This window comes from Panthera pardus, unplaced genomic scaffold, assembly GCF_024362965.1.
Source record: "Panthera pardus isolate Hobbes unplaced genomic scaffold, ASM2436296v1 HiC_scaffold_16, whole genome shotgun sequence".
Classification (NCBI taxonomy): Eukaryota; Metazoa; Chordata; class Mammalia; order Carnivora; family Felidae; genus Panthera; species Panthera pardus.
Genome location: NW_026526721.1, coordinates 68,762,385 through 68,787,699, shown reverse-complemented (window position 1 = coordinate 68,787,699; position 25,315 = coordinate 68,762,385). Strand labels below are relative to the sequence as shown.

General features: G+C 47.0%; 1 protein-coding gene across 4 annotated transcripts in view; it reads left to right on the top strand.

The window, feature by feature from the left end:
- The window catches only part of MYLK (myosin light chain kinase), a 278,784-nt gene that overhangs the window by 74,087 nt on the left and 179,382 nt on the right, over positions 1-25,315 (top strand). For 2 of the 4 annotated variants that reach the window (XM_019448604.2, XM_019448603.2), the window contains exons 1-2: positions 18,771-18,918; positions 24,654-24,821. In XM_019448604.2, the coding sequence (XP_019304149.2) occupies positions 18,889-18,918; positions 24,654-24,821 (198 nt within the window). In that variant the 5' untranslated portion in view covers positions 18,771-18,888. Of the gene's footprint in view, positions 1-7,638; positions 7,658-18,770; positions 18,919-24,653; positions 24,822-25,315 lie in introns of those variants that run through there. The other 2 variants (XM_053903446.1, XM_019448606.2) reach the window with 2 other exon arrangements.

Here is a 25,315-nt window from a genome sequence, read left to right as displayed (position 1 = left end):
CGGGAACTCAAAAGGGAGGTCTTCCCGCTCAACAGATGTTTCCCCTCTTTCAAACCAAAGCCTTGGAAGGACCTCAAATGAAGGGAACTTTAGATGAAAATCAAGAAGATGAAAATCAATAAAAATAGATAAGGAAAAAGCAATAAAAATATTTTTCACTTACAATTTTTTTTTGAAGCAACTAAACATGGACAGAATGTGATGGGGTTGATGAGAGTCTAAGATAAAGACTATAGGGAGAGTGTGTTTTGCTACCTTTTCTTTAGGTTATGGTTAATAACCATGGAGGGTCTGAGATTTCACCTGCGTGCAAGCTAATGAGTTAGCTACGGTGTCATGGGACCTGTGGGTTAGGCATAAATGACTTTTTGATTCACAATGGTAACAGTGGCCTGGGTACCACCATTTTCTCACACTGGATCTTTGAGCTTCAGTCCCAACAGGGTGATGCAGAGGGCCACGTGGCACCTGTGCACATGGGAGAGAGAAATCTTGAGCTCAGGGAACTCAAATCTTGTATAATGGACAGTAAGTGTACGTGTGCTTTGCTCCAAAGGCGTACACGATCTCGCTTGTTTACGACATAGGTATTCTTGAAAAGATAGTCTGGAACAAGGTCACTCCATGCTTCTACTTGGAAGATGTGCAGAACTGAGAAAGAACCATGGAGAATGGCTCCCACATGCTGCATCGATAGGAAAGGAAGCTGGTGTTACCACCTCCTTGTTACTCACCAGGCAGTGAGCAGGAGACCTCATTCTTTACCTCATCAGAGCTCAGAGGTGGTACTGTTGTTATATCAGTAAGGAGCTGGTGAGTAATGGGACTGAGACATCCAGCTGCAGGACTTATGTAGGTATTACATACTTCTTATATGCGAAGCATCGTGTTAAAAAATAGCTAGAGCTTAGTCAGATGTTTATTGGCTCACAGTTCTAAGGGCTGTCCATGCATTGTGTAATTCTCATAACTAAGATTATCAGGTGCTGCTGAGGAAACTGTGGGGGACACTGAGGCACAGTGAGTTGATGGGGCTAGGATTCAAACCTGCATGTTTAACCACTCTACTCCTCTGTTCTTTCTTCAGCCCTCAGGGTCACACAGGGAAGGTCATGGTGAAACTAGCATATGCACTGAGGATGTGGAAGGGTTTGGAAACCATGCCGCGTAGGAATAGTGGAAGGGCCGAGGGTGTTTCGTCTACAGAAGGATAAAGGATAAATGGTGACTGTCTTCAAATATTTGTAGGCATGTCTTGTAGCAGAGTAGAGTTTACTCTTCATGACCCCGGGGAGCAGAATGGGGTCCAGTTAGGAGGCATATCATCCCTCAGCCTGCAATGGAATAGGCTGCTTGTGAGTGTGGGAACTTCTCGAAGGATTTTCTGGGAGATTGCCTTTTGGGATGCCGTGGGTGGGATCTGTCAATGGCCCCTCAGTAAGCACCTCTGTTTCTATTCTCTACAGGAGCTAGGTGATGGAGGAGGAGGTTTCTAGTGAGATATTCTAGACCTTTCCTAAGAGAGCAGGCCCAGCTGAACACAGTGACCCAAACTCCCTCCCCTGCCATCCCTTTCTGTCCCCTTTCTAAGAATTCTCTACTGTCAGGCATGCCCAGAGGGAGTTCCTGCATGGATGAGGCTGTGTCCTAAATGGGGACGCCAGCCCACCGTAAGGGGCTGGAGAAGTCCATCTCAGCTGTAGGCCTGCTTTGTCTCATGAAAGGACCCACCAGGATCTTGGCTCAGTCCTGCCTCTAACTCTGATGGGTTTGGTTCCATCCCTCTCTGAGCCTGTAATCACCAGCCTCCTGGCTTGACCAGGCTCTAGCAAGTAGCCTCACACACACCAGACCCACTGTTGCCCAGTTTGGGACAGAACAGGATTCCTATACTGTATCTGTGGTTCTGTGATTCACCTTTTCTTTGTCAACAGCCCATGCTTTAAAAAGCAAGTGGGAACAAGTGGTTGGATCCAGTACTCCTCTGTAAGGACCTGGCTGTGACCCAGTGGTCACTCTCTGGTCTTGGGCAGCTCCGGTCCTGAGCGGAGCAGGTCTGGTTCAAGTGCAGGTCCAGGGAGGAACTTGGGGAGATGGTGAGGAATGAATGGTGGCAACTGCTTTAATGGCATCTGTTGCACTCAGCCAGAAATGTCTTCTTTTGGAAGCTAAAGACTCCCTCAATATGGTCTCAATTAGCCTGTGCATATCTTTAAAATAATTACATTTTCATCAAAGGGTTTTTGAGAGTGATGTTTAGCCCAGTGTAAAGGGCATGATCAGGATTTGATCCTGAAATAATGTCTCTGCTATCCCAGATGTCAGGAGTAACTAAAAATATACTCATAACTCAGAGGAATTCTTGGTTTATTGGACCCATCTCCTCTTCCTCTTAACCTCCCTCCAGAAAGTGAGAGGGTGATGAAGTGAGCCAAAATTCTTTAATTATCCAGTCTGCTGACATTATTTTATCTGCATCACTGATATTAGATTTGTACAGCATTCCATTTCAGTCACAGAGCTAGGAGCAGCCTCTGCAAACGCGGGCCTTTGTCCTTCTGCTGGTTGTGGCCAATGTTCTGCTTTCCAGTCCACCCCACCCTCCCTCAGACTTCTTAAATTCCAGAGCTTTCTGTGGCACCGGAAATTATCTGTCTGTGGAATGTCCATACTTCAGGAAAGTCCCTGAACTGTGTATCCCAATTCTGCTTCCCCCAACTCATCTTGGCCATTTGTGGTTAGGTTTTGGCATGCGCCTATCATTGGAGAAAGCTGGGTTTGGCGGGAGCATTTCATCGTGTTTCTATTATTGACATCAACGCAATTTCATCGCTTCCTATCATTGACATCCATGGAGAAGGAAGGGAAAGTGTGGCTCGTTTGTTTTTTTTTTTCTTCTTCTTCTTCCTTCATGTACAAATTTAATTTTCCCTGTTATATCCTTAACTTCTCTGGCCAGTCAGATGCATCTTTGGTTTCAGTTTGGTTCTCTGGGCTGTGACCTTTCCATCTGACTTCATGGTAACACACTCAGCTGGTTTACTTAGCACCTGGTTGATGCTACTCTTACTGCTACAACCAGGTCACATTTATTGAGGGCTGCTGGATGCCAAGCACTCGCTGAGGGCTCCAGTCCTCACAGCCTCTTGAGGCAAGTACTATTACCATCCTCTCCATTGTACAAGTGAGGACACAGAGATTCAAGAATTGGCTGAAGATCCTGCAGCAGGGCTAGGGTTGGAAGCCAGGCAGCTGGCTGACTTCACCGCCCCTCCCCCGCACCCCGCCCCACTAACTGCCTCCAGGCCCTCCGCTGTGCACGAAACCAGTGTCCCCACTAACCCTCCAGGAAGTGTTCCTGTCTTTCTAAAACCCTGTCCTCAGCAAATGTTTAATGAGAACTGAGTGTGCGGGCCACTCTGCCATGGAGATGCAAAGATCTACGGACGTGATTCCCACCCTCCCCCCACAACCTCTCAGGCACTGTGGCCAGACAGAGCCTGAGCTCTGCTAAGCAGGGGCCATATTTTCTGTCAGCTTATCCCTGGTGCCGCCATCAGCAGAAATGCCTGGTAGCACTTACCTGGGCCCACACTGCTTGTGGTGAGCCCTCACAGACATTTCCCTGACCAGAGCCAGCATTGTGGCTGGACCAGACCTTGTGGTCCTTATTACAAGATAAGACCTTAGCAACAAGCATCAGGGAACTTGGAAAAGACAGGGGTTATTACTTATGTATGAGTCCTAGAGGGTACATGGCATGCCTGGGGCCACACAGCGAGGTCATGGGGAGAGAGCGAGAGCTGTCTTGGGGTTCTGCTTTTCTGGGGCCAAAGGTGGGGGCCTAGGGTCTCCCAGGATCACTCTTTATTGGTAAATTTAAAACCTAAGAGTGGGAATTAAAGTGTGGGAAGGGAAAGGTCAAAGGACCAGTGGTTTAAGTCAACCACAGCTCTCTAAAAAGCGAACTTGGAGGGTGGGGCGACTTGGCTCTTCATCTAGCATGTAGCTGGCGGTGTGCTTGTTTGAGATGGATGTCTTTGAAGTGGATGCCTCAGTAACCAAAAGCTTAACGTCAGGACCTTACATTACAGTCAGAAAAGCTGTCGGGTGCTTTTGCCAACGGTGCCTTTGTGGCATTCACTGCTGTTTCCAGGGTCGGTTAAGTATCTGACTTCTGCTCAGGTCATGATCTCTTGGTCTGTGAGTTTGAGCCCCACGTCAGGCTCTGCACTAGCAGCTCAGAGCCTGGAGCCTGCTTCAGATTTTGTGTCTCCCTCTCTCTCTGCCCCTCCCCCACTTATGCTCTGTGTCTGTCTCTCTCTCTCAAAAATAAGTAAACATTTAAAAAAGTGATGAACAAACTACCAATTAAACAAAGCTGTGGACATTTTTACAAATGAATGAGAGAATATTTTAATTACCAAAAAGGTAATTAGATTGAAGGATGGCCTGTTAAACTATATACATTGAGTGTATGCAAAACCATGCACCATCCTTGTTTTCATATTTTCACAGATTCGTGGGAACTTGGTCCTGGATAGGTGCCTGTGACCCCATGTTATAGATCCTGCTAGATCTAGGCCTCAGAGCAGTGGGACTTTGAGATTAGAGTAGGACTCAGCTGCATGGAAAAGACTGCCCATGCCATTCCAGAACTACCTGTACTGGCAACATTGTATAGGAGAGGGCGGAAGGCCTTTAGGTTTTGCTTGATAACAACAGTGGTCTTGAACTTCATGACTCCTTCCAGTTGGATCCTTTCCCGTCTTGCTCAACACTTGCCTCACTTCCCAAGCCTTGCCTAACTTGGTTGGATATCTAAGCGCACATCCCTCCAAACTGTGCAGGAATCCCTAGACCTGGCCCTTGCTTAAGGCCTGGCACTAGATCAAGGAGCTCAAGCTCAAACTGGAGCTGAAGAAGGAGAGAAAAATATTTAGGGGGCCATGAGCCAGCCCAGGTAGTAGGCTGACATGAATCAAGAGGACCCAGATGCAAAAGCCATAAAAATTTCATGCACTTTGACTCAGTAATTGAAATTCTTAAAATATATCTTGGGGAAATAATCTAGACTGAAGGAAAAGTTATATGCATGAAACTGTGACTTGTGAGGTCATCTGTTTTTAGTGAAATTGGAAGCAACCTAAATGGTAAATAACAGGGGCACGACTGAGTAAATTATGGTTCATCCACTTGGCAGAATATTGCAAAGTCATTAAAAATGAGACTTATAAAGAGTGTTCCATAACCAGGAAAAAGTTTGTGGCTTAGCCTGAAGAAAAGTATGAAAATGAAGGCATTGATACTATATAAATATAATTAAAAAAAATTTTTTTAAGGTTTATTCATTTCTCAGAGACAGACAGAGTGTGAGTGGGGGAGGGGCAGACAGAGAGAGAGAGAGAGAGAGAGAGAGAGAGAGAGAGAATCTGAAATAGGCTTCAGGCTCCAAGCTGTCAGCACAAATCCTGATGCGGGGCTTGAACTCATGGGCCATGAGATCATGACCTGAGCCAAAGTCGGACGCTTAACTGACTGAGCCACCCAGGTGCCCCTATATGAATATAATTTTGATTTGAAAGGCACATATATAGAAAAAAACCCAGGAGAAATGTACATAAAAAATAGTATTTGCGTCAGGAAAAAAGTCATCTGTAACCCTTTCCACAACTAGACTTTAGCAGATACTGTTTATGAACAATGACAAAAGAGTCTGGAAGAGGGGGACTGGAGTGAGTTCAAAGTTCATGCAGGGAGTCAGCAATCAAGACACTGTCTAGAAGAGGGGGAAGGACACATATGAGAACATGTTCAAATATAACCCAGTGTGTGAAATAACATAATCGTTTCCTGAACTGAAGGCAGGTGAAGCATGAATAGGGTGAATGTGGCCAAGGAAGACGTCTGTGAAGTCACGTCTCACATGTAGACTAGGAAGACTGTGGAAGGATGGGAGTGGCCACACATTCATCCTGGTTCCCCTAGACAGTCCCGGCAAAAGGATTAATAGGATCCCTTTTCATTGTCAAAAGAGTCCTGGTTTGGATAATCTGTCACATGGTCACCTTAGATGTTGAAAAGGAAGGAGAAGGCCACTCTAGGTTGATGATAATTGTTCTGCTGGTCACCTCAAGCACTTAAGAGTGAATGGATTAAGATTCCCTGATGCTGAAGTGGGCCCAGCCTGATGGAGAGGTGGCCCAGGTGTAACATTTGAATACTGCCCCACTTCCTGTTTAGTTGAAGGCTAATCAGGGTGGTTATTCCCAAGCTTCCCCACCTGTAGCTGGAATTTGTATTTCCCTCTGGCCAGGAACTCCTCTCTCCTTGATTCCTTCTTCACCCATCCCACAGATCTGGTGCATGACTATTAAAATTTTCAGTGAGCAGAAGCAGTACAAGTAGATAATTTGCCAGCCGAGCCTTCCCCTGTTTGTGTACCTGGGAGCATTTCTCCTCAGAGAAGTTCTTGAGTTTTAATAGAAAAGCTCATGTATGGCTAGTGCAGAAATAAGTTCAAATGGCAGAAGATGATAACTTTAAGCAGATCGGGGCTTGGCCTGGGGTGGGCTCTGTTTACCTCTTGGTGTCTACCCTCTGTTCTGTTGCCTCTGTCAAGGCAGGCTTATGGGGAAGCCCGTTGCTGTGCAGAGCACCAAGCTGACCAGCTGCGATTCAGCCTGGAAGCCAAGCCTAGGTTTGGATTGCAGGAAAAATGGGGTTGGGTTGTGGAGGAGGCCTCCTCCCCTGTGCCCACAGGAGAACTAGTGTGACCCTGAGTGCCCCAAGATGCCTGCCTGCAACAGAAGAGGCAAAGGACCTTCTTTAGGCAGCACCTCTTACAGACAGTCTCAGCCCAGAGGTGTTCCAGACCACAGAGGAGCCAGACAGATGCCCTCACTTTGTACATGAACAAACAGATAAATGCTTTGGGGATTGCCTAAGTGAAGAAATAGCTGGGCCTTTTGTGAATCTTTTGTCCTGCTGTTTGGTTGAGGAATACAAGTGGTGAGTGTGGGGACAAGCTCCCTTTGACTGTTTTTGGACTTAAGCCCGAAGTTACCTTTTAGCACATGAATACTATTTTAACTCTCCGGTTAAGACATAAGGAGAAAGAAAAACATGGCCTCACTTGAGAGAGAGAGGTTTGCTTTGGAGGCCTTCCGAGGAACCTTCCGAGGTCAGCTAAGAGAGGACCCCTGAGCAAGCAGGTGTTCATGCCAAATCCCAGCTTCCTGGAGTGGCCTGGTGGGAGAACCTGACCTTTCCATGGGGGAGAAAGTACCATTATGAAGACTTAAACTGAAACCGGTGTAAACAAGACGGCGCTGATCTTTCTCTCGTTTCATTTTATCTATGCCACAGGGAGCAGATCCCATTAAAAGGAAAGTCCGATTTTTCACTTGGGCCCAGAAACCAAGAGGGACAAGCCATTAGAGAGGTAGCACCCAGCCCTGACCGATAGCTGTGAGGCAGAGCAAAGTTGATGGCAAGGGTTCTTGAGTATCTCATGTCTTGAATCTCCCCACATCAGGTCCTGGGCTCTGGGAAGTCCTAGGGACTGCTTTCTCCAAGAAAAGTGACACGGCACACCGGGTAATGCTGAAACACCAGGCTAAGAGCAAAAACTGATTCTCTGCATTACACGTTAATGGTAAGAGCTCCAGATGACAGCAGTTTGTTAAATGTTCTATAACTATGAGAAATGGAGGTTAGTAATTAGAAGTGCACTCGTAACTGAGTGGCTATATCTGGTATGGATAAGCACGCAGGAAGCTCTGTTTTGGGCCTAATCAGCCATGGCTGGAGAGGCCTAGCTGGTTGGTGGCTGTGCCCACTGGATAGAAGCTTACCTGAGGTGCTTGGAAGAAAATGCTCTAACAACTAGAATGGGTGTTTGCAGGGAGGCAGAGAGCATACTTCTCTTCAGAGTCCTGTGCCAATCTTGTTCCTGTGGGGCAGAGAACATTTAACACCCAGCAGATGTTGGGGCCATGTTCCCCTCTAGGCTGATGCTGAGAAACTGCTGCTTTTGTGTCGGTGGAGTGTCCCACACAGGGTGTAGATTGTTGGGTCCAGGAGTGGAAAGCCATGAAGGGTTTTAGGGCCTGTGAACAGGCCATTGCCTCACTAGCTATTTTGTTTCCAACCCCACTTTCCTAGTCCCTGTGGTTCTATTGTCTTTTGCTAATCTGGCCTCTTCAATAGGATTCCAGACCCTATGTCCTCGAGGTCCCCCAGCTAATACTTGGTGGCAGCCTGTTGATCTTCCTGTTGCCTTGCACTTCCTTCCCTGGTAGCTGATGTGGGGAAGGGCTTTCCCCCTGCATGTGAGTGTCCCTGTTCCTGAGAGAGGGTTGGCAGAGAGAGATGCTCTCTCCTCCCCACTGAGAGACAGTTGAGCTGACACCTCTGAGCAGAGGTTCCTCTCTCCGGAAGGTCAGTTACAGTTTGCTATGTTCCTGCTGACACACTGCCAGTGCAAACCTGAGATTGGGGTTCAGAGAGGCCCAGGCCTGGCAAACACCAGTGCCAGACCCGAGGATGCCCCATCCACCTGTGTTGCTCAGACTACAGATTGAACTCTTCACCCAGAACTCTCCACCTCGATGGGGAAGGAAAGGCAGGGCAGGGGTGGGGAGGACAGCCAGGGTGTGAGGGAGGGAGATCATGGGAGCAAATGGAGGCCACTGGCAGTGAGTCAGAAGGAAGGCGTGTGTTCTCACTCTTCCCGCAGTGTTTATGTCACCATATTGGGAGGATGTAGTGTCTAACACACTTTGTTGAACCTCTCATCTTATTTATGCTTGTGGTGGTCATTACAGGTGCTCAGAAACACACAGCGGTGTGTATGTGGACAGGCTATGTGCATTTTAACCCTTAAGTGGGGGTTCTTCTCTGTTGGGAGCACAAACTTGATGAACCTGGCTTGGTTGGCCCAGATGATCAACATGTGGCCCTGATAACATAAATGTTCTAAGTAGTCAAGAGGGAGTTGATTGTGTCAGTGTGTCTTTGTCCAGCCATGGAACAGGCTTTATAAGACAAACATCCGGGGCCTAAGAAGTTGGGATCTGGAAGAAGATTCTTATAGATGTGAACCACAGGAATGAATGAACTTCTGGAATTTCCTTGCTGAGAAGGGTGTGCATGCTTGTGGCTGTGGCTTTTGGCTACTGTATATACGTTCTGCTTCCTGGTGCACAAGACTTACCTAATTACTAACAGACTAGCTCATCACTTCAGAACCAGAAGTGACTAGCTACTGTCACACAAGTTCCCTTAACACGCTCATCCAGGTCCCTGAGGAATAGTTAAGGGTAGCTTGTCTGAGCTGCTGTCCGCAGACCAAAGTATGTGAGGGCCCCACAGGTGCTTGGCTCACAAGAGGCAGACAAGGTGTGAACATCATATTATAAATTATGTTCATCTGTATATACAGATAATACACATCCAGGAGAAATGTTAGAGGTCTTCTAACCCCAGAGAGGTTAGGACACTTTTCCAGGAGCCACTGTTAGCAGGTCCTGTCCCTGAAATTTGGTGGCTCTAGCCTTATGCCAGCCCTTCTCTCCAGATTTTGGTTTTCTTAACTATAAACTGAGAAGGTGACCAAATGTCCCCCTGTGTCTGGGACTGTGTGCAATCTAGTGGCAGAACCAGGACAAGACACGAGGACCTTGGACTCCAGCTACCTCCCAGGTCCTTCCCATGGCATCTTTAAACACTGTGTGACACTGTTACCAAGGGTCTGAACCTTGGTGCCAGAGACCTGGGTTCAAAGCCAACTGATAAGAAGTAGCTGTTATTGTTAGTTCTGCGACCTTGGATGTATTGCTCAACTCCTGAGTCTTCTCTTCAAAATGAAAATAATATCCATCTTACAGAGTTGCTTTGAAAATGGAAGTTAACTAGGTAAAACCCTCACTATGGTAGCTGGCCCCCAGGATGCATTCAATTAAATAGGTTATTTTTGTTTGTAACAGTAGATAGTGTGCATCACTTCATTTGTCCGGACCTGAGGTTTCCTTTCTGTGAAACAGTAGTTTTGGACTGGACCCGTGCTTCTCTGACTTTGCCGTCCCCAAGGGAAGTGGAGAAAGAACATGTGCTCAGCGATAGAGGCTTGGGGCGTAGTCTGAAGAAGCTTATGGAAAGCATCACGTTTCTTTGAAGTCCTAGATTTATTTGTAAATCTACTTATCATTGTCATTTTATACAATAATGTGAATGCATTATTGCTTTTATTGTTTTAATATAAAAATGCTTCCCCCACATCTTTGAGTATAGTTGATGTTCCGGGATGAGATGGCCTTGAGTATCCCCAGAGGGCACAGAGCGATACGCCCGTGGGGATGGAGGTGGGATTGTATCATTTCCAAGATCCCTCCCAGCTCCGGCATCCCATGTTCCTGGGGTAAGTGGTACCTAGGAATCCTGAAGGAACCTCAGATGGGCAGGCTCCCCTATGCCCCTGCCCCTAGTGGGACAGGGCAGTGTGAGGTAGGGGTGGAAGCAGCAGAAGGGAGGGAGAAGATGCAGTCTCTGGAAGTGAAAGACGAAGAAGGCTGGAGGAGCAGGGCTGTGTCTGAGCCTGACTTTTGGCCCGTGGGCTGATAAACCTGGCCGGTTTGCGTTGGCAGCCCTCCACCACCCCAGGTAAGTTGCAAGAAACACTAAGCCATTGTTTCTCATCTCCAGCTGGAAGCTGTCCAGGGCATGGGCCCTCATATCATGGAAGGGTGGGTGAGGGCAAGGGGTGAACTGCATGTGGAAACATAGGGCTTGCCACACTGTCAAAGCATCCTCCTGGCAGTGCTGATGTAGCATCCAAAGGCAAGGTCTGGGGTTGTGCCCAGCCAATGGGAGGAGAGTGGAGGCGAGCCTGGAAAAGAGCAGCAGGCTTTGGGGGAGAACACAGATTTCTGGACTGTGAATGGGAAGAGAGAGCATCTGGGCAGGGGTGTGGAAGACAGATGTGCATGGACTCTCTCAGGCATGAGGGATTGAAATGAAGTCACCTATTTGTTTAGGACAAGTATAGGGGCTTTCCCTGGGCAAGGGATTGACTGCATTAGTCAAATTTGTACCCATCAGATAGCATTCCAATAAATCTAAGAGAATATCACAAAAGTTGTTACACTGGAAATGTCCTGTTGGGCATGGTATTTATTATAATAATAAGATTTAACATATCTAGATGAATTCTTCCTGAGCACGTTACCAAATAGAGCTAGGATTTGGCGTTAAGAAGGATTGAATTCCGCTTCTGCTTTGTTATGACCTCAGGCAAGTCACTCTGTCTTAGAGCCTCAGATTTCCCATCAATAAATGGGGTTATAATATATTTCAATATATTGTGACGTTCTGGATTGGGAAATCATTTTGTAAGTTATCAATAGCATAATGTTAATTTGTGTAAGTTTATTTTTGAGAGTGAGAGAGTACATGCATGCTTGAGCAGGGGAGGGGCAGAGAGAGAGAAAGAGAGAGAGAGAGAGAGAGAGAGAGAATCCCAAGCAGGCTCCTGGCTGTCAACGTGGAGCCCAGTGTGGGGCTTGATCTCATGAACCATGAGACCTGACCTGAGCCGAAATCAGGAGTTGGATGTTTAACCAACTGAGCCACCCAGGCGCCCCTAATGTTAATTTCAAATAAAAACCCTTTTGGCAGCATTAACAAAGAGGATTGCTATCTTCTAGGCCCTCCACAACCTTGTCTTAATGAGTTTAAAGATTGTGACTCTCTAAACTTCTCTTGATTCAAATCATCCTTTGTAACTCAAAAACATCCCTTTTTCAGATGACTTTCCTTGCTCTTAGACATGGATTATCATCTCCCCACTTCTAGTTTAGCTCTGTACTGCAGGGCTCACCTGCCCAGATGGCCCTGGACTGTTCTCTGTGCCATGCAAACCTCAGAGATCCTTGTACCTGTCTTTGAAGATACATTGGTTCACTCTGGGACCCAGTTACTTCATCTGTAAAATAAGGGGAAAAGGTGGTTGGACTAGATGATTTAGGTCCTCTTCCAGCCCTCGTGTTCTGTGATCCAGCCATATTCCAGAGTGCTTACAGTAAGTCAGAATTTGGGAAGATGAGAGCAATGCATATTGCCTAGCCGATGACAACTGATAAAAATAAATCAATATTCAAATGTGCATTAGTAATCTACTCTTTGCAAGAGGGCAATATTTGCAGCAATATTTAAAATAAATTAGAACATCTAAATTAAGTGTGATCTCTTATTCTTCATAATAATTGTTTCATCAATTGATAAATAATTATCAATTATTTGATAATTATGAAATATTTATATTTGAAGGAGGGATTGCTGTGTGTGAGGCATTGTTAGAAGTACTTTGCATATTATAGTTACAAAGTATTGGGTATTCCAAGTATATACTCCGTGTTAGATACTTGAAGTCACTTCTGATTTCTTTAGAGCCCTACAAAACAGGTTTACAGAGAAATTGAGGTTTAGAGAGATTAAGTAAATTGCCCAAGGTCATTTAGCTACTAAGTGGCAGAGGCAGGTTCAAGTCCGGGCATTTTTGTCTGACTACAGGTCCTGTGATGACCTGTGATGAGACCCCTCACTGGAGTCCATTGGCTGGCTGTCACTACCTAGCTTGCTCTTAAACTGCCCATCTGTTGTTACCCGTGTCTTAGGACTGGTGGTTATGGCAGCTGTGTTTTTGATTCAGTGTGGGAATTGGTCCTTTCTGTCTAGCTGAGGCAGCCGGCCTAAAAACTGTGTGGGGAAAACCCCACTGGAATTAGCACACTCCCTCCTCTGGCGTGTTGGAGACACCCAGCCTTGGCTCCCTCCTCATTCTGCTTCCCTTGCACCTGCCCTCTGGTCTCCATGCTAGTCAAGGGTGGCAGGAACACTAGAAATCCCTAACAGTTTGCCAGGCCTTTGGCTTCAGCCAGAGGAGACACGATGTGTTGGTGGGAGTAATTGGAAAACAGCTGTACACTCGAATTTAGCGTTGGGGCCCATGGGAGCTGACGCATCAGGTTGGCTCGTGCCTCATTTTCCTATGCTGTGTCACAAGGGAGAGGATTTGCAAGAGAAGTGTCCCCAGGCCTCTAAGTAAGGAGAGCTTGCATAAAGCACGCACATGCTAGAACCAGATGCACTGCCCTGGGCCCCAGGACGTCCAGCAGGGGCTGTGGACAGCTTGTGGCTAGAGATGAGCTTCAAACCCTGCCCTGGTTCTTAGCAGCATGCCACATCTCCGCAGCCCCTCCTGCTGGTGGGGCTTCCTGCTGCTGCCCTTGTCCTTGAAAGACACTGTTCTGGCCCAATGCCTGAGGCTCTCGCACCAAAAGGCGGGGCTCCCACAAAGTGGCCCTCCTCATTCTGTCTCCTCAGATCGGTCTGTCCTCAAATCAGCCTGACGTTAGTCCAACCACAGAGCTATTTTCCCAGGAGAAACAGGCCTGGGGATGCTGGCAGCTCCCCTAAACTGTGAGGAGAGGAGCAGGGACTGCGTTCAGCAGCCAGGCCTAGGCAGGCTATGCTCACCCTCATGTATATCTGTGTTCTTAGAGTCTACAGGCCCTCCCAGCACAGCGTCCTCTAGGCCTGTCCCTTCAGATCTCTGTCACACTGCTGCTCCCTGCAGAAAGCAGAGAGGTAACGTGTGCTTTAGGCTGACTCAGAAAGAAGGGGTGGGGCATGCCAGTCTGGAGCTCAATCAGCTGTTCAGAGCCCCCTCTAGGGCAAGGAGCGGTCAGCAACATCATGAGGTTCACTTCCTTCCTGGGCCTTCTTTTTCAGAGCTTTTCTGGACTTCTCTGAAGATCAGGAGAGGAGGCGGGGGGCACACTCATGGCACAGAGTGGTGACCTCTCCTTTACTCCCTCCCCCTCTCCTTTCTAGATCTTCCTTCATCCCTCTGACACTAAGTTACTAAACGTTGGCTGAACTGGGGCAGGAGAGTGAGAGAAGAATAAAGCAATAGAAAGCAAAGTAATATGTTTCATTTACTTTATAAGTGAATGAAAATACTCTGCCCCATTGATTTTGCTGTTAATATATGCCACTCTAAGGGACTAAATGAGGTAAGTCATCTTAAGCACTCCAGTAGTACTCTTGACACATAGTAAGTGCTCACTAAATAGTAGCTATTATTGGTTCTCTCTTTTTCTCCTCTCCTCCCCACCTGGGGTTTCCTCCCAGCTTTTTCAACCCCAGTTTCTTTCTGGACAGACCTCCTAAAACCAGAGGCTCAACTTGGGAGCTGGCCAGAGGCCAGCAGAGCTGGAATAACCATAGAGTGCCCGTTCTTAGCACTGACCCAGTCTCTGTCCTCATGGCAGTGCTGATGTCTCATAGGTGTGCCTTGATGACTGGTGTGCCTGCCTGATTCAGCTGTCCAGCCTGTGAGGCCCTGTGTGGTGGGCTGGGAACAGAAGCTTCTTTCTTCCTCTCCTGGTATCCTGCATCATGTTCCTGCTCTAGGCTTGGCTCCCTCTGCTGTACCTTTTCCCACCTGTCCAGGTGCCCCGTGGAGGGCTGGCAGCAGTCCAGAAGACACAGGTGCACTAGGGCAGGAAGTGTCCAGAGAGGCCCATCAGGCCACCCAGAGAGAAGACCACAGGGAGAGAAGGGAAGTGACTTTCTTAAGATGCTGGTTAAGGTGCAGCCACAGTGAGAACCAGAGTTGCTGACTGCCTCTTTGGTGCCGTTTTACCCTCCAGTGATGCCTCCTGGTTTCTCCTGTGGCCCCTTCCACGGCCGAGGCTGCTTCTATCCTCCGAGCTCCTGAAAGAAATCTTAAAACAACAACAAATGATGTTAACCACAGCAGCTGCCATGGATTGAGCACTTCTTCTCTGTCAGAGACGGGGCTGGGGCTGCTTTTCAAACACACTGCCGATCCCCACGGCAGCCCTGCAGAGAATGGGGTCTTAGTAGGAACCTGTTTTACAGATAAGTAAACTAAGACTTTCAGAGGTTTTCGCTTGGCTCGAAGCCACACGGTTTAGCGGTGGTGAATGCAACATCTGACCGTAGAGCACTCTGTTTTCCTCTGTGGGGCATCCTAGGGACAGAAGCCTGTGCCTGTTCCCTGAGGTGATTCTCTGGGCTCCCGTGGTCTTAGGGTGATAGGGCTGCCCCTACATGAGCATCACAACTCTCATCTCTTTAGGAAACTGGGCACAATTGGTATGGCTTAACAGAATGGAGGGAGGAGGCATGGTGTTTGAGAAGGGGGTGGTTGGATCAACACACTTGTGACCCCAGACTTACTTTTGTAGCAATAATACCTGATAATAGAATGAACACACATTGGGATTGTTGCTAGATTGTGACAGAAATGTGTCTTTTGCTAATTTAGTTATGATCAGGGTCTCTGGTTCTGGCTTTGATATATTTTTTGTTTTGCATGTGACTTCTATTGCAAAAAGTTTCTCTCAGCCTGTTCTCATTAAATCCCAAATTAAGCAAGAATCCCAACAGGAAGAGAACAGCTCCAGGAGACCAGGCCTCGCTCGTTCACACTGTGTATGTGGTTGGGTGTGTTTATTTGATTTGATCTGTGTGTGTGCATGTGTGTGTGTGTGTGTGTGTGTGTGTGTGTCCCCTTTTAAGAAAATTTAAAAATAACTTTCTGCCAAAGATGTGGGCACTCAGAGTAGTGTTGCTGAGCCGACATCCTCCTCCCGCCCGTGGTCTGCTGCTCTGCTGATGTGGCCAGGCTGACGTGGGCAGCTCATCTGCCTGTGGACACCCAGCCCTCCTTTAATGTGCTTTTCAAGAGGAAAGACCCAGGAAGCCCAAGGGAGGGGACAGACTGCCTGGTGGCTCAGGGAAGAACTCCGCCATGGGGGACACAGTGGGCTGGCTTTGAGTACTCTCACTTGGGAAGCTGAGGACCTGGATCCAAGTCACCTGGAAATGCCGGCAGGACACCCCAGCAGGAAACTCAGAAGGTCTATCCAAGGCAGGACATCATCATGCCTGTTTCACACACTGGAAGACTGAGAAGCAGAGTAGGAAAGATACACGAGTTACATGCCTGGTTTAAAGCCAGATTAGCACCCATGTGTCTGGAACCAAGTACCTGTGGGCTCCAGAGGGTAGATTTTTTTTTTTTTTTTTATTGTTGTGATCTGTTCACCCATTTCTTTTCCTACATCCTCTCTCTAATGTTCTCGAGATTCCATGCAATAAAGTTAAGTGCTGTCATAGCTTGGAGGAGATTTTTTAAATTCTTTTTTAGCTCAAATTTCTATTCATTCATATATTCCACAGGTATTTATTGAGAATGTATCATATTGTAGGCACTGGGAACATGGTAGTTAGTGAATCACGGGGCCTGTGACCTGGTGGAGTTTGTGTTCTAGTGGGGGAGACAGATGTCAGTCCTATACATGCACAACTACGTGACTGTTAACTATGGTCTGTGGGACAAAGAGGACATAAGGGATTTGATGCATGCTGCTCATGCTAACATGGGGCCCGACCTAATCATGGGGCCAGAGATCTGTGTCCAGTGTTTCCAATCAGCCCTTTTGCACTTGGACAGTTGTTTTGATTTTGCTTTCGAGCCTCAGTACTGGAATTTAACAGTTGTTCTTTTAAGTTTCCTCTCAAGCTCTGGTCCATTTTGCTGACTTTTCAGGGCTGTATTTAACAGCCAGCATGTCAGCTGTTCCTACTTGCTTAGTGTAACCCACAGGACTGATGGACATGCCTCCCATGTTTTTGTCCACACCATTGTCCTTGGTTCTGTCCAGTTCAAAACGAGTTTCCATTCTTGTTGCCACCACCAGAGACCTCCATCTAAGACTTAGAACCAGATTCACTCTGTTCCTCAGTGGTGAACAGCATTGTGTTTTGGATTTATTTCTTCCTTTATTAGCCATAAAGTATTAAGATATTTGTCATGTCTTCCAGAGGTCTGGGGTTTATTTATATTCAGTCTTGGCCAAGGACTTAATTGACTTAAGGGTGTTCTCTTCATCAGTATCTGTCTCAACTTCAAATCTCTCTGGGGCACATTTGTTCAACCGTTGTCTTTGGAAGAAAAGGTAGAATCAAATTAGATATTGTTTCACCATCTTCCCACCCATTCTTCAAAGCCACACTCTACTATTCCTGTAAAACCACTTTTCCCTTTCCAGTTGTGCATTTTTAGGAGGGTAGACATGAGAGCACATGGTGATGGGCAGAACAAGGGGCTGGGTTAAAGCAACAGTTCTCAAGTGTGCCCGCGGGGGATCTTTGGGATCCCCAAGACTCCTTCAGGGGCCCAGAGGTCCAAATCATCTTTGTAATAAGATGGCATTTGCCTTTTTCACCCTCTTTCTCTCTCAAGTGGAGTTTTCCAGCAGCTTCAAATACTATGATATCATAGAAGGCTGGATGTGGAAGCAGATATGAAAATCTAGTGCTGTCTTCTGTTAGCCAGACATTAAAGAAATTTGCAAAAATGAACAATTCTTCTTACTAAACTTTTATTTTGGAAAGTAATTTATTTTTATTAAAAAAATTTTTTTAATGTTTATTTATTTTTGAAGGAGAGAGAGACAGAGCATGAGCAGGGGAGGGGCAGAGAGAGAGGGAGACACAGAATCTAAAGTAGGCTCCAGGCTCTGAGCTGTCAGCACAGAGCCTGATGTGGGGTTCGAACTCACCAACCATGAGATCATGACCTGAGCTGAAGTCAGATGCCCAACTGACTGAACCACCCAGGCGCCCCAATATATTATTTCTTTTAAAAGTGTTATTTATGTTAACATATAATGGGCTTCTTATTGATGTTTTGAATGAATTAGTATTTATTAGTTTTGATTTTGAATGCTGTAAACACTGTCAACAATAACTCATAAACAAAAGCTCTTTGGGAACCTCACTAAGTTTTAAGGCTCTGAGACCAAAGAGTTTGAGAACTGCTGAGCTAGAGGGTAAGGGGTCACCTAAGTGTTACAGGAATCCCAGTTACTCAAGGATCAGACAGGGCCCAATGGAAAAGCTTAAAGTCATGTCATTGCTGATTGAGACATCTGCAGTTTGTCCCATGGCGTGAGTTGCATAGGATGAGAGATCCCTTTGGAACTATGGAAATCCTCTCCCCTGGAGGAGAAGGACTGGGTGCAGCATCACCTTGCTACCATGTATTAGAGGCATGCACCAAGGACCGGTCCTGCAGCTCCACAGGGGTCAGGATGCGCCCTGCTAGGTCCTGTGCACGACTTGAACCCTCGGAGTCTGGCTCACATCTCAGCCCAGATTCCTTAAGATAATTGCAGCACGGGGTTCCCCATCCATCTGTTCCCTGGGCTTGCCTTTCACTACAGGGACCGTATGCAGGGCTTCTCTAGCTTAAGGAGTAAAGAACTGGTCTCAGGAGGCACATGTCCCACGAGTCCTGTATGGTAATCCCATGCCAGATGTGCCAAGAGGTGAATGACAGTCCAGGCAGGTTGTGGATCTGGACAGTCCAGGCAGGTTGTGGATCGCCCCTCCAAGGGCTCAGCTCTCTGCTTGACAGCCTCCCCCCTTCCCTCCACACTGAGATTGGAATCGGCAGCTCTGAATGAGTAAAAACCTGTGAGCTTCCTCTCCTGGACTCCCTGGGACTCCACTGAGAGCCTCTACAGCTGGCGGCCAGGGGTTTCAAAGGTCACCCCAGCTGGGTGGATTAGAACAACAGATCTCCCTGACTGAGCGGAGTTGGCTGCCCCGGCGGAAGGCAAGTTGCAACATCTGTGAGCAGAGTCAGGCACACGCCCCTTAGCTTTTCAGTCTAGCCCTGGGCTCCACAGCGTCCCTGGCTCTCCGTCACCGTCTTTCTTCTCAGACGGACCTTGGACAGGAATCTCTGCAGTCCACTGGTAAAGCGTGGCTGCCCGTGCAGCCCGACTCATGGGAGAGCTGCCCGGGGAAGAGGCCACGGTAAGGCATGTCAGTTCTCTGGTGTATGGCCCTGCCCCACCGCTTGCTTCTGTGGGTCACAGCAAGTCCACCTGGCACAGCCTGCAGCCAAGGAGAAGCTCACTCCGGTATTAGAAGCGATTAGGGAATTGGTCAGGATTTGAGTGCACAGCAGAGAGAAGATTAAGGTTTGGGGGGGGGCGGGGGGGGGGGGAGGAAAGCTGTCGTTGCCTGGGGCCCTTGCACCTGGGTGGTTTGCTGCCCCCACTGCGTGCCAGGACTGGAGGGCGGGTTCACGGCCGGCTGCCAGGCTTCCAGTGCACAGCCTGCTGGGAGCCTGGCCCTATAGGGAAGGTATGGTATTTCCAGGATGCCTTGCTGCTAGCTCAGGTGCCTAGAGACCACAGTCATTTAAAATGTATGTACTTTGGGTAGAGAAGAGGACAGCTAGTTTCTCTAAACTTGTTCTGCTGTATCACTTGGTCCCTAATTTGTAAACTTTTCTTCGGAGTCTTTTTGCCTCAGAGTTCACTCTCTTTGGGCCATAGTTGAAAATGTTCTTTTCTGGGTTCAAGAGACAATTTAGAGTGCTTTTGATCAAATTGAAGTCAAGTTAACTTAGTGCTGCTTTGGATGATTAATTATGTTACTCGTAAAAACCTTATTTGGAGGTGAGCTTTGGCCCGAGCATTAGGGAGGCGGGGGGCTGTTCTCGCTCTCTTTGACCCCCCTCCTCCATTTTTTTCTCTTCTTAATTCTCTGTCCTTTGATCTGCATTTAACTGGTATTGAACGAATCTCTGAGCTGGGGTGTGTTTCCAGCAATTGAGCACTGCGTGCCAGTAGAGAAATTATTGCAGAGTTAGCCAGCTCCTCTGGTATTCTCAACTGGAACGTGGTCATCAGGCTGCAAGAGAGATTAGGAGGGAATAAGAATGGTATGGTTTGATTTATTATTATTATCATTATTATTATTATTATTATTATCATTTTAAAGGTTTTTTTTAAGTAATCTCTATACCCAACGGGGGGCTTGAACTCACAACCCCGAGATCAAGAGTCTCATGCTCCACTGACTGAGCCTGCCAGGCACCCTTGATTTATGATTATTTTTTGATAGAACATTCCAAATATGTCAGTACCCATTACTTCTCAATGTAGACAGATTCTGTTTATGCTGCTGATGCCAGTGGGTGGGGTGATGGGCTGAGCGAAGCTGTTTGGTGTGTCTGGCCAGCCTGGGACTGGACTCTAGTCCTGCTCGCCTAATAGTTAAGTAACCACCCCACCCCCTACCACCACCTTATGGGGGACTGGATGTCTCCTGGCTATATTGACTTGCCTGTTCCTTTTCTAACCATGAAGCCAGACCTCCCCTACATATAGATGACTTTTATCCTCTGTGCTCTTGGAGCCAAGCACTTTCCCAGTGATGATAGCATCCAGGGCCTTCAGGAGATTTAGAGGGATCTCAGAAGATCTTGGTTCAGGACAGTTTGTAGAGAGGGTCCTGAGCCTGATGTCACCACTCTTCGTTTCCAGCTGCCCAGAAAGCATAAGGGGGACAGTCTTGTGTCTTCCAAAGCCAGACCTAAGAGCAGAAGGGGAGGCACATTCCCTGTCCCCTGTCCTCTGTGTGGTTCCTAAGCTTCTGCTACTACATCTCCCTTTACTGGGGACAGTAGGAAACATCTCATCTGGGTCATGGGGCCCTCTAGGAGGCCTGCAGGGTATGACTGAGGTCAGACTTGGGTTTGGTTTCTACCTCTTAGCTCTATGACCTTGGACAAGCTTTATTGGCTTTCTGAGCTTGCCTCCTCCTTTGTGAAAGGAGCATAGTCAGAACTGCCTTGTAAGACTATGGGGACTGCCCATTCTGTGGCAGTGCTGGGACAGACGTGACGCTGCTGAGGGAGGCTGCGGTGGTCCTGGAGCCCTCCTTCCCTGCCTCCTCACAGAGTGCTGCCATCTACTTCCTACTACCCGTCACAGTAATCCTGCTCAGATACTTTTGCCCTGAAGGTCACCGGGCTGGCCTGGGCTCCTTGCTGTTCTCAGTGGAGAGGGTTGGTGTCCTGCAGGGTCGGGAGAGTGGTTTCCCTTTGGGACCTGGATGATGGCAATGGTGATTAGCTACCACTGATTGAACCCCTTTCATGCTGTTCTGTGTGTTTTATATGTGCTCTCACTCAAATCCCATCCTCCCTGTGACACTCTGAGGCTGATGTTATCACAGCCATTTTACAGAAAAGGAAACTGAGGCCGAGAGACTTGAAGTACCTTACAGTTCACAGCTGGAAAGTAACAGTGCCCCTGGATTTGTGGCAGGGTCTGATCCTCATGAAACCTATGCCCTCCCCTACCACCTCCCCCTGCTGGCAACAGAGTGTATCTGTCCCCTCCTCAGTGGTATCAGAGGAGGGCACAGCGAGCAGTGTCCCCTCTAGGGGATGGTCCTAGGTAGCTGTGCAGGACTTAAGAACCCCATTCCTTCCCTACCACCGTGTAACCACACTTGCCACGCACATGTCATTGTTCATTGCTGTATCCCAAGCACCTCACTTGGCACATGGTTGATGTTCAAGAGATATATTTTACTTGACTGAATGAATATATCCTGACTTTTGCCATTAAAATATCACAATTACTTTGAAATTGTTGTGTGAACATATACAAACACGATGATATAAATATGGCAAAATGTTCTTTGTTGAATCTACATGATGGGTATTTGAGGTGCTTGTTTTCGCATTCTTTCAACTTTTGTGTATGTTTGAAATTTTCCATAGTAAAACTTATTTTGAGTTTAAAATTCCTATATCATTCAATTCCTATCATTATCTTCCTTGTAAATATACACTCGCATAACCCCCTGATATTCCACTGTGTTTAACCAGTTCCCACTGTTGAATATTTAACTGGGTCTTTCTTTCTATTTCTACTCCACAGGATAATTTTTCTATTTCTTCTGCTATAAATAATGTGATTAGCCTTCTTAGATATAAATTTTGTGCTGCGTCTCTGATTCTTGCCTAATAATACATTTTCTAAATGGAGGCTTTCTGGGAGGAGAGATAGACTTTTTTTTTTTTTTTTTTCCAGAATCTCTCTGCCAAATTGCTTTCTGGAGAGATCACACCAATTTACATTCCCCCCAGGAGGGTGTGAGTGAAACACCTTACCACAGTCTTCCCGGCACTTCATGTTATCTTGTTTTTTAAATGCCTGTTTGGTCAGTTTTTGAAAAAGAAGATAGGTTGTTCTTAATTTGCACTCTTGGATTCTTACTGAGACCAGGCAGTATCCATTTGTTCAGTGGTCATTCGGTGTCTTCAGTGAGCCACCCACATCATAGCCTCTGCCCGTTTATCTGCTGGGCTGTTTTCTTCTCAGATGTAAAGTATTCCAGTCCTTTGTTTTTGTTGCAAACAATTGTTCCCAGACTATCATCCATCTTCTAATGTTGTTGATGGTATGTTTTTTGTTTGTTTTTAATTTAAATTCAAGTCAGTTAATGTACAGTATAGTCTTGCCTTCAGGAGTAGAACCCAGTGATTCATCTCTTATGTATGACACCCAGTGCTCATCCTGAAAAGTGCCCTCCTTAATGCCCGTCACCCATTTAACCCATCCTCCCACCGACTTCCCCTCCAGCAACCCTCAGTTTATTCTCTGTACTTAAGAATCTCTTATGGTTTGCCTCCCTCTCTTTTTTTAATCTTATTTTTCCTTCCCTTCCCCTATGTTCATCTGTTGAGGTTCTCAAATTCCACATATGAGTGAAATCATATATCTGTCTTTCTCTGTTTCACTTAGCATACTACACTATAGTTCCATCCATGTTGTTGCAAACGGCAAGATTTCATTGTTTTTCATTGCTGAGTAATATTCCATTGTATATATAAACCACACCTTCTTTACCCATTTATCAGTTGCTGGACATTTGTTTGACATGCAGAAAAATCTTAATTTTATATGTGATATGCTAATGGCTGTCTGCTTTTTCACTTGTTACCCCAACCTCAGACCCTGTTTCCACCAGCCAACTGACTGCTTACAGGAGACAAGAGAGCCAGTGGTTAAGAGTAGGAGCCCTGGCACCAGACTCCTGGGTTCAAATGCCAGTTCTGGCCCCTACTAAACGCCATGACCTTGGGCAAATTTCTTAATCTCATTGTGCCTCAGTTTCTAATCTATAAAATGGGGATGATAAGATTATCTGCCTCATAGTGTTGTGAGGAGCAAATGAGTTGTTATTTAAAAGTGCTTAGCATAGTTCCTGATAGATAGTGCTACATAAGTTTTGCTTCTACTGTTATCTACTGCCGTGAGCCTGTGAATCTTACCATTTGGAAAGGATTTTGTTTGCAAAGTTAATACCTTTTCAGCAAAAGAGAAAGCTAGGTTTGTCAAGCAGGGGATGTGCCCTGTCACAAACAAACCTAAGTCTTTGTTACTTTAACTTGAGCTTCAGAAGACACATGCCTACTTTATTGTTGTTAAATGTTGTCAAACTTACACTAACTAATTACATGCCCCAGATACCGCTGTTCCATGGCAAGTAAGACGTGGTCCCCAACCTTGAGTTGTTCCAGCCTGGTGAGGCTCCCACCTGGACTTGGAACCTTGAGCAGGGATACTTAAGACGTTATTCCACCTGGTGCCCTTGGGTATCCAGTGACTTTGACTGGGGTCTGACCGCCCAGCTTCTTCTCAGCTGCTGCTTGTTCTCCCAGCCTTGTCCTCCAGTCTTTCCTGTGCATTTGGGGAACTCCTCCTCCCCCCATCTTTCCCACAAATCCCTTCTTTACTTATGAGAACCCCTGAGTCTCTTTCTGTTGCTTCCCACCAAGATCTGAGATTCACACCTGTTACCAATTCCACTAAGGAAGTCCCTTTGTTCCTGCTAACATGCCAGTCCCCATCTACATCCTGTCCTGTCCCACCTGGGCCCTGTGCCAGGAGCCGGGAGCCTGAGGTATTCTTGCCAGTGATGCCATCATTTTGCTTTGTCTCTTTGGGCTAGTGACTTACCCTCTCTGGGCTCAGTTATAAACAGAAGAATTTGCCTGAATAATCTTATTATTCCCTAATGTTCCCTTCCCTAATGTTCTGTGACCTTCCCTAATGTTCTGTGACCTTCGAGGCTTTCCACGATCTAGTCCCTAGATGTGGGATGTCCTCCCTAGATGTGCTTCCTTCTCTCCATTCATCTGTTCACTTTCACCTCACTTCACCTCGGCCGGGATTCTTGCTGTTTTAACCCCAACTCTTTCCTTTCTGGGAATATGGATCCTGTTTTTCTTTAGCCTGTGAACTCTCATAGTTCACGCAAAAGCAGCTTTTACTTTCTGCCATGAGTGCCTGATGTACTTGTTGATCCTGAAGGCCAATGACTATTAACTACTGATTTTAGCTGTCAGTTGTAGAAATGCCGAGATCAGCTGGTCTCTCCATTCTTATCCTACCTGCCCCTTTCCTAGAAGTTCTCCATTGGGTTCTGAGGAGGCCAGCATGTGGTCCTGGTGCTGGTGTCTGGGCCAGGCTGGGACTTACCCTGGCAGCCTTGCGTGTGGAGCACACAGAGCTTCTCATTCCCAGAGAGGAGCTCTAACAGACCCTGATGTAACGGGGTGCCTGTTCCCCACAGAACCCACGACACAGGGGCCCCACCAGCACACTGGGAATGCTCGCCACGCATAGGGATGAGGGCTTATACTTTGTCTCATCTGACCTGGTCTTCCTTCCTGTTTGCAGACCATGGGGGATGTGAAGCTGGCTGCCTCAACACAGGTTTCCAAAACCTCCATCAGTGTGGATCACTCGAGAGTCGGTTCCATGCCCCTGACCGAGGCCCCTGCTTTCATTGTGCCCCCTCGGAACCTCTGCATCAGAGAAGGAGCCACCGCCAAGTTTGAAGGGAGGGTAAGAAGCATGGCTGGAGGGGAGGCTGGAGAAGAGATGGGCAAGGTCATCACTGCTTCTCGAGCCCTTTCCTCAGCAGGCTGGATCTGGCGGAAGGCCTGGTTTTCTTTGGACCCACACATAAAGTGAATATATTTCAGTTTGACCGACTTCTTTTGTTTATGATTGACTTTGGTCTGTGTCGGGCAGCTCGAGGGTGGGAAGTGGCACTGAGGTGTTTTGCTGTTAATGTAGGTCATTACATTATGTGCTGCCTAATTATAGAAGATGACATGGGCTGGTGGCAGGAACCATACAGCTTGGGTTTAAATATGTGTCCTCAAATCTGGACAGTTGAGAACCGACTGTAGCTTTTCTTTCACTTTCTTCTTCAAAGGAGTATTTCATTAACTAGCCCTCTCATGTGTCATCTTGGCACATCCAGAATAGTGGGGTGGAAGATAAGACCCCTTATCAGTTTGGTCCCCTTGTGTTAATTAATATTGGTCTCTTGC